General features: G+C 44.2%; 1 protein-coding gene across 3 annotated transcripts in view; it reads left to right on the forward strand.

Moving 5' to 3' along the window:
• Positions 1-19,220, forward strand: part of LRCH2 (leucine rich repeats and calponin homology domain containing 2) — a 395,406-nt gene that overhangs the window by 261,360 nt on the left and 114,826 nt on the right. For all 3 annotated transcript variants that reach the window (XR_003857457.1, XR_003857458.1, XM_029606513.1), the window contains one exon: positions 4,909-4,977. Coding sequence is in view for 1 of the 3 variants with exons in the window: in XM_029606513.1 (XP_029462373.1) it covers positions 4,909-4,977 (69 nt within the window). In the remaining 2 variants the exon portion in view is untranslated. The remainder of the gene's footprint in view (positions 1-4,908; positions 4,978-19,220) is intronic.

A 19,220-nucleotide genomic window follows, 5' to 3' on the forward strand; every position in this document is an offset into this window, starting at 1 on the left:
AAGTTCAAGATGGTTGTTATAGGGTACTGTAATTCTCTTACTAAACATGGATACTAGCTATGTTCTCTGGATTAAATATAAAGGCCTATGCTCGTATAGAAATACATCCAAGTTGCCGGCGGTATATCTGATTAGTTGTAGGGAAGTACTACCTCCAGTACCACTTTCTACCATTTAGTCTAGCATCACCAACCTGCTGTTCATGAAGTGCTTAGCATTAGTTGCAGCATTCATATGTAGAATGAAGGTCTGGACAATTGTCTGGTTAAGGGTATTTCTGAGACAGAAGCAGACAAATCTGTGTATAGCACAGTCTAATTGCTGGAGTTATTAGGTTTCATCATCCACTTATATCAAATCTGAGTTCATAGGGACTCTGCTAAATGTGGATCAATCCCTGACATTTCTCCTTATCAGCAGGGACTCAGAAATAATGTTTGCAGGGAGGGAGTGTTGCAGATTTAGCAGACATCAGTTTAGACTATGTGGAGAATATTGGGTTGTATGGCATCAATAGTCCACGTCATATCCATGGCATGTATCCATATGAGACAAGCCCAATGGATCTTAAAGTTCCAGTTGAATTAAACCACTTTAGGGCTCTAGGAATGCATCAGAGAACAAGAGAAGCTTAAAGACTCCCTGTCAGGCTGGATTTCCCATTCTAATTTAACTAAGGGCATTCCCTTACAAATTCATCCTCGCTTAATTTTTCTGATTGCAGATAAGTACAGCTTGAGTTGGTAAGCTCACCTAAGTGGATTCCATACCCAGGGTGCCTGGTCCCTCCAGGAGATAAGATTCCTCATCAGCCTTTTTGAGTTAAGGGTGGTATGCTATGAGCTGATGCTTTTTCTAATTGAACCAGTTCAAACCAACAATTAAATAGCCATGTTTTACTTTAACAAGCAGGGGGAACTGGACCTTACCTTATCTGTCAGTAAGTTATCATAATGTAGCATCGGGCTGTCTCAAATGGGATGAACCTAACAGCTACTTAGCAAGGACAGTAAACCCTAAGAGCTACTGGCAAGGACAAAAAAACACTTAGCAGACAAGCTAAGTCACCAGCTACACTCATGAGTGGTCTTGGAGTCACATTATAGCAAGCAGCATCTTTCTTTGATAGGAACACCCAAGATCTGTTTGCCACAGTTCAGAATATTATTGGAAAGTGCCATCTTTTTACTCTAGAAGGGGATTAGAAAGTAGCTAGTTGCTGATGTCTTCTCTTTATTTTGGGGAAAGGGACTCTTGTATGTGTATTTTTTGATACTGCTAATGGCAAAAACCTTAGTAAAACTCAGAAGTGGTTAAGGTACAATGATTCTCTTAGCCCCCTCTTGGTCATGACAGACTTAGTTTAAAATTCAGGATTTATCCATTAGGAAACTAATCAAGTTGGACCCTTTTCAATACTGATTATACAGAACCAGGCAAATTTACTTCATCCGAATCTCTAATTTTCATCCTTTGGCTTGGATAATGAAGGGGAAGTGATGCAATTCCTGTGTTCTCACTGATAAAGTATCTCAAAGACTTATGGCTTCTAGGAAGGATTGCACCATGATTGCAAATGGAGGAGATTGTCTACTGTATGAAGTTCCTAGATCTGTTTTCTTGTCCCACACACAAACTGCTTGAGTGTGAATTCAAAGCCAATTTTGTTAGGCTATATCTCAGTGCAGTTGGCGTGGATCTAGTCTGTATAACTCATAATTGTCAGATTTGTGCAGGCTTGCTTAATTTGAAACCTCCCATTATACTACTTACACTGTTAGTGTGGTTCTTACTCGGTTGAACCTTTATGGACTCAAATATGTCATTTGAAAAGTTGTATTATGGCATTAACTTCAACCCACAGTAAATGAGCTGCATGCCTTAGCGACGTGCTAGAGTAAATTGGCAAACTAAATGGTATCAATTCACTGGAACCTGCTACTGTTAATCTGTAACCTGTCATTCAGATCTTCCCCTGCATCTGAGTACAGGAAGTAGCCAATGTAATACCAATTTTTTTAAATCTTCAGCATTGGTCCAAGTAATTATAGATAAATCTTTTATATAGAGTGCCACATGTATAATTACCTACCAGTTGTTGAGAGGTTGTATGTGTGTACCAAGTGCAAAGTGCTCCCGGTTTTCAGAGAACAGGTCCAATCTCTGGAGACAGACAGAGAGGTTTATAGAGGAGACCTTCAGGTACATAGTAGCTAAGTCCCAACTATAGTCCAGCAGCCCTTGTCCCGCTTCGGAGAAGCAAGTTCATCTGGTTGGAGAGCATCACTCTATTGTAGCATGAAGTGATCCTGTAGCATGGACTAGCTCTCCAGGTGATACATTATCCTTTTACACAGAGGATGTCTCTCCAAGGGTTAGTGACCAGGAGAAAATGGTTAGATTGGCCATCATAGTTGGTGATTTGATTATTAGGAATGTAGATAGTTGGTGGCTGGTGTACGTGAGGATCACTTGGTAGCTTGTAAAGGTGACTGACTTCACAGATCAATTGATAGGATTTTAGACAGTGCATGGGGTGAAGCCAGCTTTTGTTGTACATTGAGCACCAACATAATAGGAAGATGTGGGAGGGTAGTTCTAGAAGCCAAATTTAGGCTCTTAGGTAGAAAGTTGAACTCCAGAACCTCCAGGGTAACATTCTCTGATGTGCTCCCTGTTCCATGTGCAGGACCTCAGAGGCAGGCAGAGCTCGAGAGTCTCAAGCGTGGATGAGACAATGATACAGGGAAGAGGGCTTTAGTTTACTTAGGAGCTGAGAAACATTTTGAGGAAGGGGGAGCCTATTCCAAAAGGACGAGCTTTATCTTAACCAGGGTGGAACCAAGATGCTGGCCTTAACCTTAAAAAATGAGAGAGAGCAGCTTTTAAACTAGAACATGGGGGAAAACTGACAATCACTTAGCAGTGCCTGGTTTGGAGTGAGGGGTCTTAAAAGGATACTAAAATAACAAAGAAGTTAGGGCATCTTGATAGAGAGGTTCCAATAAAAGCAAAAGTAACCCATGTTCCTATAAGTCAAGAACCACCTGAGTTAAGATTCCAAATTACCTCTGTTAACTGATAAGAAGATTTGTTAATACAAACAAAAAAAACATACTTTAAAATGCCTGTGTGCTACTGCCAGAAGTCTAAAATTTAAGATGGAAGTTAGAATGTATAGAATGAAGATGTAGACATAATTAGCATCTCAGAGACCTGATGGAAGGAGGATAACCAGTGGAACAGAGCTATACTAGGATACAAATTATATCACAGTGCTAGGGTGGATGAACTTGGAAGGGGAGTGGTGCTTTTCTGTTAGGGATGGCATAGAGTCCAACAGGATAAAGATCCTGCAGAAGACTAAACCCATAAAGATTCTACCTTGCGTATTGTATAATAAATTGTAAAAAAGTTAATTGTATGTACAAGTATTGCTCTCTCATTCCTTTGGATGATATTGTATTCCTTTGAGAGTTATTTTCCTTATTTTGTTAGTATATTCCCTTAGGGGTAAATTTTCAAAGGCCTGTACATGCGTCCATGTGCACGTGGCTTCCCGGCATGCGCCCATGGACGTGGCAATTTTATAACATGTGTGTCGCTGTGCGCATGTTATAAAATATAATTCCTGCGTGCACATGCGTGCTTGATTTTAATATCAGCGTGCACATGTGTGGGTGGGTGGCATCTCGCACACATAAAGGGGGGGATTTTAAAAAATAACGTGCAGTGACGCAATTGGGCCTACACCATTTCCCTCCCAGTTGCTTCCATTAAGGAGCAAACTGGGAGGGAACTTTCCTATCCCCCTACCTAGCCTTCCTCCCTTTTCCCCTCTCCTCCCTGACCCCTAAACCTATCCTATCATAATTTTTTTTGTTTTGTAACTTACCCGCTCCTCCAAGCAGGAGTTTTGCATGCTGGCTGGCTGGCTGTTGGCGTGTACTTCCCTGGGACAGGGCCTAATGGCTGCTGCCCCGGTTGGCCCCCGCACAGACCCTCCCTGGCTCACCCCTTTCAAGGAGCCCGGCACTTCAGCACATATCGGGAGATGTGTGCATGGTCAGTCTATTTTTAAAATGTGCTCGGTGCGTGCACTGCCCGGCCACAGGTGTATACCCCTCCCCCCTTCTGGTTTTTGCACGCGCCAGGCTTTAAACATTTTGATTTTAGTGTCTTCATATAATATCCATTACAGTTAAACAGCTACACTATCCCTATTGATGGGGTTTTTTTCTGTTTTTTTTTTTTTAAATATGGTAAGAAATGGACATCACAAAAAAGTCTAGTAAATCTCACACAATGAGAATAAGGAATTCTTAGAAAAAGCATTGATAATAAGTTAAGAATTTTTTGAAAATTTGGACCAGTGATTAAAAGTGGCCTCATGCAGTGAAAATACTGGATGATAAAAAATATTCAGCATCCATGGGGGTGGTATAAAGGTCCTAATTTAAATATTTGAACATTTAATTGGTCATAAGCTTTCTCTGTATTTTCAAATTTTTAAAACTTTATTATCAATGGTTTTTCTAAGAAATGGATATGCCATAAGTAGAAAAATAGATAGGCTTGAGCATATCTGTCCTAAAATAAGGTAGGTGTAATACTTTTCCTGCTAGGGCTTAGCATGCTAACATTGTGGTTTCTGATCCTCCTTTAATTTTCTGGTTGAAATCGTTTAGCCTAAATTGACAGACATACCGAAAAGTTACCATAGTTGATAGTGAAATTATTAAAATCATTTCAATTAATATGCAATGGTCATGGCAAGGTTTAAAGTCCCTTTGTGGGGTGCATGACCTAGACTTTGTAGAGATGATCTGGTATAATTCTAAACATTCTTTTAAATCATGAATGATATTACTGTGCATTTAAAAAGAGATCTTATTGATTTGTTTCCAGGTTTCTTAATCACTCAACCTCTGTGAGCTCAAGAGACAGGTCAAAGCAGACCAAGGAATCGGATAAAAGGTATACAGATTATTTTAATATTTAATGATTAAAAATACTGTATTGTCTTAAGTGAAAAAAAAAATCCAATCAATGACTTCTCAGAGTGCTGAAATAGTAGTGTGCTATTCTCGCGTATTTTAAAATCATTTCAATGTAGGTACTTGATTCCATGATTTTTCTTTCTCTGTGCTGCCATACATTTCTCTGAGCAGGTTTAGTTCTCCTTACTGGCCTGCTTTGAACTGAAAAACACTTTTATATGTTGAAACTTTCAACATTGCATATAAAACAAAGTAGATGTTGGCAGGAAGGGGTCATTTGGGTCACCCATCTTCTACTGTGCTTATTTCAGGTCTTACTTAATCTATGGCCTTCTCTCCCTCCACCACTAGAGTGTGTCTGTCTAATGCATATTTAAGTCTGCCACTGTTTTGGCTCCTATGAGCTCTGCTGGAAGTCTGTTCTACTCTCTTAATGAATTTTCTCACATCACCCCTATTCTTAAGGAATTACACTGGCTCCCTATTGCCTCTTGTATTCACTACAAGACCCTCTCCCTCATACACAAAACCTTATAAAGCCACGACATAGTCTGGGTAAACAAATAAGTATGGGTGTAACTTACTTGTTACAGCGGTTACTACCCCATATCAGTTAAGCCTGATACTTCACTTGGAATACATATCCAGCCCAGCTTACTGCTTCAACAGCAGGGGGGAATAAAGAAAAGAGGATTTATATTCAGACAACAACCAACAAGGACTGAATTGCACAGGCTGGGTAAACAAATAAGCGTGGAAGTAGCTTGCCTATTGTGGCAGTTACTACCCCTAACCAATTAAGCCATATACTTTACTTAGATGCAGCTCCAGCACTGCTCTCTACATCAGTGGCAGGGGTGGAAGGTAACTAGAACCAAAAAGTTACTAAAAAGGACCAAGAGTAACAGATAAGTATGAGAAAAATAAAAAGTGGGAAAGCTTGCTGGGCAGACTGGTTGGGCCGTTTGATCTTCTTCTGCCATCATTTCTATGTTTCTATATGTTTCTACATGCATTGGTTCAATGACTCCCTTCATTTCTACACCCTTAATAGACCCACTCGAACTCACTACCTGGCAACGCTACACACACCTCCCACTAAGCTCACACATCTCACTACCACTAAAGTGCGTGCCCTATCCATTGCAGGGTCCACAATCTGGAACTCTATGCCCACCGACCTACAGCAAGAGCTCTGCCCAAAGAAATTCAAACAAAAACTGAAAATCTGAATATTCAAACAAGCTTTCACCTGATCCCTTCCTTCCCCCTCAATCACCCTTCTACTTCTTCATCCCCCTCCTTTCCCTTTTATCCTCCCCTCTCTACCACACCTACCTGCCCTACAACACTTCTTCTATCATTACTGCCCTGGATCCTTCTCAGCTGGTTAATTTTATGAGTACCTTGTATTTATGCAACTATCAATTTCATCCATCCAGCAATCTATTTATTGTGCTCTCCCCCTTCCTATTATGCTTTTAGCAATACTTATGCATCTAGCAATTTACATCTTATGTTCTCCCTAGTCTTCTTATTCTTCCAAATGTTCCTATTACTTCTCCTTCTTTCTACTTCCCTCCATCGTAGTACCTTCTCTCCCCCCTCTTACCCAAGCTTTTCCTTTTCCCCTACCTGGTTATCTTAGTATTGCAGTTATTTCATGTTGTTATGCCCCGTTACTTAAGCCTCCCGCCCTCATTATATATTGTTGCCCCGTTATGTATTATGCCCCGTTACTTAAGCCTCCTGCCCTCGTTTTGTATTGTTACCAGTTCATTGTAAAGCACCTACGCTGCATTTCTTGTTCCTTGTAAATCGATGTGATGTTTCCCAACGAATGTCTGTCTAAAACTTTTAAAATAAAAATAAACAAATGTTTGGACTGGCCTCCACGGGTGTCAGGACAAGACCCTAACGGGGGCTTGAACTGGTATTTGCTCCAAAGTTTAGGACTAGAATCTTAACCTTTAGGACTAGCCAGGAACTTGAAGTGAGCAAAAGTTGTAGGAGAAAAATCTGGCTCAGAGAGCCCTGGAGGCTGCACCCCAGGCAGAGGGATTGGCTAGAGCTCAGGGATTGCTGGAAAGCAGGAAACTGTTTGCAGCAACAGAACTTGCTACTTCTTGAAGGTACAACTTGCTCTTCATTCCAGCTCCTTGCCTACAAGTCAAAGCTTTTTATCCAAGCCTTCCTCTTTCTGAACTTGTTACTGATTCCAGCTTCTGGCCTGTAAAGCCAGCTTCCGAGTTAAACTTGCTTCTGTGTGAACCGTTCCTGACTCTAGTTCTTGACCAGTACTGCAGCTTGGTACTCAAGCCCACTATTGTTCTTGTGTGTAACATGCCAGACTCTTCAGTGTCTCCAGCCTGACCTAGGCTCAGTCTGAGCATACCACAGCCATTCTCCTTGTTTGTAAGTATCCAGAGGGCAGGAACCTTACAGTTAGCAATGCTCTTCTTTGGAGCATTACCTGCTAGCCAGGTAAGATCCTGATCTTTGCCCTGTCCTGACCATGGGTTTTGTACAGGATAATTCTGAGAGTGTGAAAAGAATTATGGATGCCATTCTGTTTGAATTATGAGAGGAGGAGAGTCCAGGACCAGTTTTTGTATCCCTCCAAGAATATCTTGGTAGTGCCTGTCCATGAGATTCTCAAACAGACCTAGATAAGAATGTGGTGTCTCCACTTTCTGTGACTACTGTTAAAGTGCATTTGATGATTTGTGTCCAGGCTCCAGGATTCAAGAGGAAAGAGCTACTGAATAAGTCAAATCCACTCTCAAGAACACCAAGAGATTTAGAACTCAATCTACTATTCTTGGCACTCCATGGAAGAAATAATTGCAGGTGACTATGCTTAAAGCTTGCATAACCTCCAGATCCCAGTACATGCAAGATTTGATGCAAACTGATTTGACATCAGAGCAGCTCCTTCAAAGCACCGTGACTATCTAAAGTCCCTATTGGATGACGTGCTGGAGTGTGAAAAATGCTTGGTCTAATCAACCTTTGTTTTGAATACATATAATGAAGAGAATCTTTTTGGCAATAGGGTTAAAAAGTGATGGCTCAGTGGTAAAACCACCGTGTATCTTTTCCACTGCCACTTCAGATCCACCATTCATAACCAAGGAAGAGAGTATGCCTATTGGATATTCATCCAAATTGCCCACCGAGAAGTGCTTGGACAGCCTCTTAGCATCAGGAACTGCTACAAGAGGAGCTATCCTCTATTTTGGACTTCCATCGGGGTCAAACCTGGTTCAAGAATAAAAGGATGGGATTCTACTCTCAAGTATTTTCTAATCTCCAAGGGCTGAGGTACTCAGTCTCATCATAAACCTGAGGACATTAATCGAATACCTGCTAAGGGAAATCTCAAAGGTTTCCCTAGATACCTGGATTTTGTTTTTAATAGGAAAATGGGGCTGGCTGTATTCTAAAGACTTAAGGGATGCTTATACCCACAGAGATCGTTCCAGCTCTCAGGAAGTATCTCAGATTCACAGTAGGGAATCACCATCTCCAATATCATGTTGCCTATCAGCCCCACGACAGCACCCCTTGTATTTCTCCCAGGACAAGCAGGGTGGTAGTCCTCACATATGGGTGACATCATCGGATGGAGCCCTAACACGGAACACTTTTGTCATAGTTTCTAGAACTTTGACTGGCACACTGAGCATGCCACTAACCCTACATCCAGCAGGGGTCCCCCATTAGTCTCTCTTTTTTTTTTTTTCCGCGCAGCAATTACCTCACGGTTCTTAGGAGCGATGTGAGAATTTCTCACAATTTTTTCCTCACGGAACTTTTTCTTAAAAATTTACAAATTTTTTCCCCATCCTGGGGTCCCCCATCGACCGCCGACCTTTGCTAACGCCGGTAAGTTTACCATGTTTGTTGTGGTCTGTTCCCAGCAGTGTTTCTATCGGGGACCGATGACCACCGACCGCGCACTACCCTTTTTTTTGAATGGTGACCGGTTTTCAGTAGTGCCCCGAGTGTCCGAGGACTATGTCCATTACGGACCCTCATGGCGTCTGTGTCTTATGCTTGGGGCCTGCCCACGACGTCCAACAGTGCACTAGTTGTGCCCAAATGACCCCTAAAGGCCGCCGCACCCGCCTGGAGAAGATGTAGCACCTGTTAGCCTCTAAGCGCTCGTCTCCGTCGACTCCAGCCAAAAGCGCACCGAGTCTGGAAGCTTTCTTCGTACTCGACTCCTTCTCCATCGACGTCTTGACAACATTGAGACACCGGTGACTGGCCGTCACCAGCATCTTCCCACTTAAAGGCTTCGACATCCTCTGCACCAGAGAAAGACCAGGCGGAGCATCGTGAGAAGCACCGTCATCGGCACCGATGTGAAGCTTCATCCAGTGCTGGCACCGACAAGGCATCGACCTCGGCTGAGCCACCATCCAAGAAATCCCGGGGAGACGAGCTCCCATCCTCCTATGGACTCGGGACACTGAGGCGTTCCCCACCTGCAGGGGTGCCAGGTGCCGAGACTCCACAAATTCCTGTGGACCCTCGGCAACGCCTGCTCAACCTCCAACCCCGGCTGCAGTGTTACCAACACCAGCCTTCCGGGAGGAATTGGACCGGATGGTCCAAGAGGCAGTCCTTCAGGCACTTCAAGGATTTCAGTCACCACCGGCGCCGACTCCCATAGTAACGCCTCATCCGGTGCTTACTATTCTGGCTCCACTCATCGAAAGATTGGACACCCTGGTCGGCGCACTTCCATCAGTGCCCGTTCCTTCCGGACTATTGGCGCCTCCGAAACCATCGATCCCTCCTCTGGCATCGATCCTGATTCCTTTATCTTCAGACGATGAAGAACCGGACCGTGCCTATTCTCCTTCCCGGGAGCCACCGATGCCAGAACCGATTCCTGGGCCATCAGGTTTACTTGTACCCTGACATCCATCAAAAACACTGATGCCATCGGTATCACCTCCTCCTATCTCTGTGCCTCCGCCTTGTCCATTGGTGCAACCACCTGATCCAGCTGGATTTGGACTTCTGCCTCCATCTGAAGGCCCTCAGGGTGGAGGACACCCACCATACGACCCTTCGGGTGATTCCTCTGACTCTCATGATTCTGAAGACCTTCTGTCAGAGCCTTCACCCTCGGAAGAAAGACGCCACTCCCCTCTGGAGGACCTATCATTTGCCAGCTTTATAAAGGAGATGTCTGAAACCATCCCCTTTAAATTGCAAACGGAGGAGGATGCCAGGCATAAATGCTGGAGTTGCTTCAATTCGTGGATGCCCCCCAAAGAGGTAATGGCAATTCTGGTCCATGAAGTTCTGCTTGACCTCTTACACCATACCTGGAAACACCCTGGAACAGTGCCACCAGTCAACAGAAAGACCGATGCTACATACCTGGTTCAGTCAGCTCCAGGTTTTCAAAAGAGCCAGCTACCCCACCACTCTAGTGGTAGAATCTGCCCAGAAAAAGGCTGAGATCCCGGCCTTATTCTTCTGCCCCTCCTGGCAAAGAGCAGAAGTTCTTGGATGCCTTTGGCTGAAGAGTTTTCCAGGGATCTATGCTGATGGCACGTTTAGCAGCCTATCAGCTATACATGACGCAAGACACCAGGAATCTCTGGAAACAAGTCCAGACTTCACTGAGACCTTGCCTGAAGAATTCCAGGAAGGTTTGTCTACCATCCTCCAGAAGAGACTCAATGCTGGCAAACACGAGGTAAGAGCAGCATATAATATCTTCGACACTGCCTTCAGAGTATCAGCAGCGGGAATAAGTGCCAGACGCTGGGCTTGGCTCAAGTCCTCTGACTTATGCCAAGAAGTCCAGGACAGGTCAGCAGACCTTCCATGCACAGGGGACAATTTGGTGAAAAAATTCAGGAGGCAGTAGCGCAACTCAAAGACTACCACAAAACCTTGCGCCAACTGTCCACTGTCCCCTCAGACTTCTCGTGTACCACCAAAAGAACATTTTGACGAGAATCTAGAAGGCTAATCTATAAACCACGTAGGTATTACCCTCCTCCATCCCAGGCTAGACCTATCAGACCCTCTCACAGAGGTCAGCCTCGTCAGCACAGGCCCCCAAAAGCCCAACCAGCTCCTCAGACTGGTCCTGCATCAGGGTTTTGACTTCCTTCTAAAGAGCAGCAGTCAAATCCCCATTCCAACTATCTTTTCTGTGGGAGGCAGCCTGTGCCATTTTGCCAACAAATGGCACACAATCACCACTGACCAATGGGTCTTTTCTAAGGTAGCCCATGGTTTCCATCTAAATTTCCTTACACTACCACCGGACTCTCCACCGCATCCGACGTGGAATCTAACTGACCACACTCCATTTCTCGAGGCAGAACTCTTGATTCTCCGCAGTCCAGTGCCGTGGAACCAGTTCCCCGACTGCAGCGAGGAAAGGGATTCTACTCTCGATATTTTTTGATTCCAAAAAAGTAGGGCGGCATCCGTCCTATACTGGACCTCCGCCCCCTAAACAAACATCTCCGCAAGGAAAAGTTCGGGATGGTTACCTTGGGCACCACGCTTCCTCTTCTGCAAAAAGGGAGATTGGCTCTGCTATCTTAACCTTCAGGAGGCTTATGCCCATATAGCCATATCCCCTCCTCATCGAAAATATCTCAGATTCATAGTAGGTCACAGATATTTCCAATACCGAGTGCTGCTGTTCGGCCTGGCATCAGCACCCCGAGTATTCACAAAATGCCTGGCAGTAGTAGCAGCTTACCTAAGACAGCGCAGTATCCATGTCTATCCATATCTAGATGATTGGCTGCTCAGAGGTCGATCCAAGGAGGTAGTACTTCAATCCTTCTGTCTTACCATACAACTGCTACAGTCCTTGGGGTTTCTCATAAACTATCCCAAATCACATATGACTCCATCACACACTCTCTCATTCATCGGAGCAGATCTAAACACCATTCAAGCCAGGGCGTTCCTCCCAAAAGATTGAGCAAACACACTGTCAACCTTGGCCAAAGCAGTACAGACTTGCCAAACCACTACAGCTCGTCACCTGCTGACCTTGCTAGGGCACATGGCATCTACAGTTCACGTTACCCCAATGGCCCGACTAGCCATGAGAGTAACACAATGGACTTTAAAGTCCCAGTGGTTCCAATCAAACCAACATCTGTCACAGATTGTCCATATAGCAGCCAGCTTCACCTCTCACTAGCATGGTGGATACAAGAGTCTAATCTTCAGATAGGACTACCCTTTCAATCTCCATATCCTAAGATTACATTGACCATAGATGCCTCCAACCTGGGTTGGGGAGCCCATGTCAATGACCTTCAAACCCAGGACACCTGGATCAGAGCAGAAGCAAACCACCAGATACGTTTTCTGGAGCTCTGGGCGATACGGTATGCCCTATTCACATTTCAGGATTGCCTATCCAACAAGGTAATCCTAATTCAAACAGACAACCAAGTAGCGATGTGGTATCTCAACAAGCAAGGGGGCACAGGCTCTTAGCTGCTATGCCAAGCGGCGGTGCAGATATAGGCTTGGGCTGTCTCCCTTTCCATGCTACTGAGAGCAATCTACCTGGCGGGCGTGGATATTGTGATGGCAGACCGTCTCAGCCGAACCTTTCGTCCCCACGAATGGGCCCTAGATCCCAATGTAGCGAACACAATTTTTCACCATTGGGGTTGCCCGCACATAGACCTCGTTGCATCAGTTCACAACCGCAAAGTAGACCAATTCTAGTCTCTACACCACAGCTACGATTTACCACCAATGGATGCCTTCGCCCACTCATGGAAAACAGGTCTTCTATATGCATACCCTCCTATTCCACTCATCAGCAAGATTCTCGTGACGTTACGACAAGACCGGGGCACAATGATCCTCATAGCCCCATACTGGCTGCGACAAGTTGGTTTCCAATACTACGTGACCTCTCAGTCCAGCAACCAGTTCGCCTGGGCACAAATCCAACTCTAATAATGCAGAACAACGGACTGTTGCATCATCCAAGCTTCCACTCCCTGTCTCTGATGGTATGGATGTTGAAAGGTTGATTCTACAATTCCTTAACCTTTCTAACGATGTGTCCTAAGTCCTCGTAGCTTCACGGAAACTTTCTACTAGGAATTCTTACCGTTCAAAGTGGAAAAGATTCTCCATGTGGTGCACGACAAAGGAAATAGATCCCTTTTCCTGCCCCACAACAAGGTTCCTGGACTACCTCTGGCACCTCTCGGAGTCTGGCCTACAAACTCCCTCCATCCGGGTACATGTAAGTGCCATAGCCACCTACCATAAAGGTGTAGGAGAAGCCCCAATTTCGGCGCAACCCCTTGTAGGGCACTTTATGAGAGGCCTACTCAAGCTGAAGCCTTGACTGCATCCCCCAGTTGCTGCATGGGACCTCAATGTTGTGCTAGCACGGCTCATGCGACCTCCGTTTGAGCCCATACACTCCTGCGATCTCAGACATCGCTCTTGGAAAGTGATCTTTCTAGTTGCTATAATATTGGCTCGCAGAGTCAGTGAGCTACAAGCACTGGTAACATACCCACCTTATACCAAATTTCTCCACAATCGTGTGCTACTCCGCACTCGCCCTAAATTTTTGCCAAAGGTAGTTTCTGATTTCCACTTAAATCAGTCCATAATACTTCCTACCTTTTTTCCAAAACCTCACTCACACCCAGGTGAGCGGGCACTGCATTGCTTGGACTGTAAACTTGCGCTCACCTTTTATTTGGGCCGCACTGCAGCCCATAAGAAGTCCACCCAACTTTTTGTCTCCTTTGATAAGACCAAACTGGGAGATCCGGTGGGCAAGCAGATCCTGTCCACCTGGCTGCCGAACTGTATTTCCTTCTGCTACCAACAAGCAGGCCTTCCGCTACAGGGACACGTGAAAGTGCATTTGGTTAAAGCCATGGCAACGTCAGTGGCGCACCTCCATTCCGTACCTATTGCTGACATCTGTAGAGTTGCCACAAGGAGCTCTCTCCACACCTTCGCAGCTCATTGTCTCAAGGCTGTCAGGCAAGATTCCATCTTTGGTCAGTCTGTCCTACGTAATTTGTTTCCAGTTTAATAACCCAACGTCCTGCCTACGACCCACTGTGAAATTCAGGCAGCCCTCACAACCAACAGCAGCCCTGTTGTTGTGCCTGTTGCACGTCGTTGGGTGCTGTGTGATTCACTCTATTCAGGCATCCTGTAGCTTGCTCTTCACCCATATGAGGACTACCATCCTGCTTGTCCTGGGAGAAAGCAGAGTTGCTTACCTGTAACAGGTGTTCTCCCAGGACAGCAGGACGTTAGTCCTCACGAAACTCGCCCACTACCCTGCGGAGTTGGATTTGTTTATGTTTTATTATTTTATTTTTCGCTTGTACTTTTTGCTACAAACGAGACTGAAGGGGGACCCCTGCTGAATGCAGGGTTAGTGGCATGCTGGGCATGCTCAGTGTGCCAGTCAAAGTTCTAGAAACTTTGACAAAAGTGTTCTGTGATAGGGCTCCATCCGATGATGTGCCCTGGGAGAACACCTGTTACAGGTAAGCAACTCTGCTTTACAAAATGCCTTGCTGTGGTGCCTGTGCAACTATGCAAATTGGGGGTGTAGAATTCTCTATCTGGATGATCAGTTGATTAATCTGTTATCTCAAGGAGGTGCTACAGAATTAATGAGCAAACCACTTAGGTTTTAAGATTGCTAGATAGGTTGGTTTTGACTGTGTTAGTTCTATGATGTGCCTTCACAATCCAAGAGCCAATGGGACCCTAAGATCTCAGTGAATTCTAGCCACTCAATAACTTCGGGACAACATCCACATCTCCCAGCCTTTGAGAGACCCTTTAGTTGATTTGTTTGAAAGTTCTCTGGTGCAAATTGTCCTAACCACAGATGTGTACAACCTGGAATAGGGAGCTCATAAAGAGGAGCTCCATACGAAAAATTTGGTCTGCTCATGAGGAATTTTATCAGATACATTTCCTTGAGCTAAGGGTGGTTTGTTTGCTCTGAAGGCTTTCAGGATACAATAGGTCAATGAACTTGTCCTTGTCCAAACAGACATTTGGGTAGCAGGGAGGAATGGGTTCATACTCCTGTGGCAGGTAAGTGCCCAGAAGTGGCACTGGGCCATCTCTCACAGAATGGTATTCAAAAACACCTATCTGGTGTGTGAGGAGACTATCCAGGACTGACTGAGTAGATCCTGGAATCCTTCATATGGTCCCCAGATAGAGGAGTAGCATATTCCACATGGGGAAGCATACCTCTAGGGTACCTCTGTATTTCCTCTGAACAGAAAGGTCCGTGAATTTCTCTTACAAGACAGAAGTGCATGGCAACTAGCCTTGGATGCCTTTGCCCTAGATTGCGGTTGGGGGTCTTCTGTAAGCATATCATCCAATTCCTCTTTTTACAGGTCCTTACAGAAACTCAGAGAAGATAGAGTAACTAAGATCCTCATAGCTCCCTTTTGGCCAAGACAGTTTTGATTCTCACTCCTCTGGGAGATGTCCATTAGGGATCCATTCAGGCTAGGAAATTCCCCAATGATTGCTCAGAATTGGTGGCTTCTATACCATCCCAACATTGGGTATCTGTCTTTCACAGTCTAGTATTTAAAAGGGTAGCCCTGCAACCCCTGAATTTGTTCAGTGATGTGTGTCACATTCTTCTGGCTTTCAAAAAGGGTTTTATAAGGAAATGCTATGGTTTGGAGTAGAAGATCTTTACTGTGTGGTGCAAGGAAAAGGTCCTAAATCCTTTCTCCAGTTTCACACAAAACTGCTTGAATACCTTCTAGTTCTCGGAGTCAAGTTGAGAACATGAGAAAATGCCGTACTGGGTCAGACCAAGGGTCCATCAAGCCCGGCACCCTGTTTCCAACAGTGGCCAATCCAGGCCATAAGAACCTGGCAAGTACCCAAAAACTAAGTCTATTCCATGTTACCATTGCTAATGGCAGTGGCTATTCTCTAAGTGAACTTAATAGCAGGTAATGGACTTCTCCTCCACGAACTTATCCAATCCTTTTTTAAACACAGCTATACTAACTGCACTAACCACATCCTCTGGCAACAAATTCCAGAGTTTAATTGTGCGTTGAGTAAAAAAGAACTTTCTCCGATTAGTTTTAAATGTGCCCCATGCTAACTTCATGGAGTGCCCCCTAGTCTTTCTACTATCTGAAAGAGTAAATAACCGATTCACATCTACCCGTTCTAGACCTCTCATGATTTTAAACACCTCTATCATATCCCCTCTCAGTCGTCTCTTCTCCAAGCTGAAAAGTCCTAACCTCTTTAGTCTTTCCTCATAGGGGAGTTGTTCCATTCCCCTTATCATTTTGGTAGCCCTTCTCTGTACCTTCTCCATCGCAATTATATATTTTTTGAGATGTGGCGACCAGAATTGTACACAGTATTCAAGGTGCGGTCTCACCATGGAGCAATACAGAGGCATTATGACATTTTCCGTTTTATTCACCATTCCCTTTCTAATAATTCCGAACACTGTTTGCTTTTTTGACTGCTGCAGCACACTGAACCAATGATTTCAATGTGTTATCCACTATGACACCTAGATCTCTTTCTTGGGTTGTAGCACCTAATATGGAACCCAACATTGTGTAATTATAGCATGGGTTATTTTTCCCTATATGCATCACCTTTCACTTATCCACATTAAATTTCATCTGCCATTTGGATGCCCAATTTTCCAGTCTCACAAGGTCTTCCTGCAATTTATCACAATCTGCTTGTGATTTAACTACTCTGAACAATTTTTTGTCATCTGCAAATTTGATTATCTCACTCGTAGTATTTCTTTCCAGATCATTTATAAATATATTGAAAAGTAAGGGTCCCAATACAGATCCCTGAGGCACTCCACTGCCCACTCCCTTCCACTGAGAAAATTGCCCATTTAATCCTACTCTCTGTTTCCTGTCTTTTAGCCAGTTTGCAATCCACGAAAGGACATCGCCACCTATCCCATGACTTTTTACTTTTCCTAGAAGCCTCTCATGAGGAACTTTGTCAAACGCCTTCTGAAAATCCAAGTATACTATATCTACCGGCTCACCTTTATCCACATGTTTATTAACTCCTTCAAAAAAGTGAAGCAGATTTGTGAGGCAAGACTTGCCCTGGGTAAAGCCATGCTGACTTTGTTCCATTAAACCATATACATTACATGTACATTACTACTAATTACTACTAATAATCATTTCTCTAGTACTAATTGACACATGCAACACTGTAGAAAAATCATGAGAGACAATCCCTGCTCAGTAGTCTTAAAATCTGATCAAGGCAAGCATACAAGACAAAAGAGACCACAGGGAATCTGATCTACAACAGTATCATCTTGATCTATGGACCTTTTGGTCCATAGATCAAGCCAGTTATCAGACTGGCTGTCTGCAGAATCCTACCATCAATAAGGAAAAGGGCAGCATTCTGTCAGAAAACATCACTGCAGTGGCCTATGTGAATCAGCAGAAATTCGCACATATCAAGAATAACATAGTTCATCGTGGTTTGGACGGAAAGGCATCTCAAGGATTTGTCAGTGTTTCACATCACATGGTGAACCACGTTCAGGCAGAGCAAGCATTTGCAAGACCTAGTGGAAGGGAACTGGCTGCGTTAGAATTTAACTAGATTGGTGACAGATGGGGCTTCCTCAGTGTGATCTAAGAGAGACCTGTAATGATGCCAAAGCTGAGAGATTCTTCAATTGCAAGTGGAAGAAGGGGTCTGAGGGTTTGGATGCACTCGCACAGCCTTTGCCCCCTAGGATTGCCTTTTGTACCTGTTTCTGACATGCTTCTTATAGGGCAGGTGATCCAAAAAAATTAGGTTATACTGGTATCTCCAAATTGGGCCAGATTCTGTGATGTGCTGATCTCATGAGAATTAAGAGGGGGAAGCCTCTCAGATTTCCTCCATTAAGGGACCTACTTCATCAAGGTCTGATTCCCTTGGAGGACACCACCTCTTTCTGTCTTATGTTCTGGTCCTCAGGAGGACAAGGTTGCACAAGTGCGGGTCTCTGTTGTGGCATTTACTACCTCCGTTTGTCCTCAACTTGGTTCTTAGAGCTATGTCAATACCAACTTATGAAGACTTAAGGGGGGGCATCTTTGAAGGATCTGTCCCTAAATACAGTATTACTAGTGGTCATCTGTTCCACTAGAAAGATCTCAGAGCTTCAGTCTTGCTGGTATCCCTACTTGGTTTTCTGTAAGAAAAGTCATGATCCATCTCGTTTTATCTTTTCTACCCAAAGTGGTTTTGCACTTTCGTCTTAAACAAGTAATTTCTTTATCAATATTAAGACCTCAGTGTGTCTGTGTGACTACAAATTTCTACTCCTTAGGTGTTCACAGGGGGTGGTGTTACAATATCTGAAGGTCACTAATTCTTTCCAAAAGTCTCACAGGCTGGCTGTTCCTTTCAACCAGATCATGTTGGGAGGCTGCATCCAAGGACTTCATCGCCAATCGGATAAAGGAAGCGATTGCTTCAGCCTATGTCGACAAGGGGTTGCGGATCTGGATGGATTGAGGACTCAGTCAGCTAGAACTCAGGCTTCTTCAAGAGTGGAATGTAGATTGGTTCCACCAGTAGATATTTGCAAGCACTCCTTGCACTCATTTATTAAGCACTGCAGATTGGATGTGTAAGCCAAAGAGGATGTATCCTTTGAGGCTGGCTTTCTGAAAACAACCTTTGTTTCCTCTTGCTTAGCTTAATTATAGCTTGCATCACAAATGTCTGGACTTGTCAGCAGGATGATAAGGAAGGTGAACTGTAAACTTATCTGTTAATTTCCTTTCCCTGAGTACTGTCAGACAGATCAGAACACATCCGGAAGCCAGTTTAGTTTTCAGGGATCTGCTGTTTGGTGTGCCAGGGAAGAAAGGTTGAAAGAAATTTTAGTACTGCGACTCAATTGGCTTTATTCTCTGTGAACCTGGTTGTCCTTCCCTGTGTGAGAGCCTCGTGCCTAAGAAGAAGATATAGCAGACATCGCCTGGTCTGGGCTATATAATTAGGATGATGTAAGCATGAAAAATGTTCTGCTGGTAGGGAGTCATAGCCTAAGCATCTGGACTGGTCTGACAGGACTCCAGGAAAGAAATTAACAGGTAAGTTTTTTGTTTTTTGTTTTTTTTAATGTCACCGTGTTATACAGAAAAGAAATGT

The sequence above is a fragment of the Rhinatrema bivittatum genome, chromosome 6, assembly GCF_901001135.1.
Source record: "Rhinatrema bivittatum chromosome 6, aRhiBiv1.1, whole genome shotgun sequence".
NCBI lineage: Eukaryota > Metazoa > Chordata > Amphibia > Gymnophiona > Rhinatrematidae > Rhinatrema > Rhinatrema bivittatum.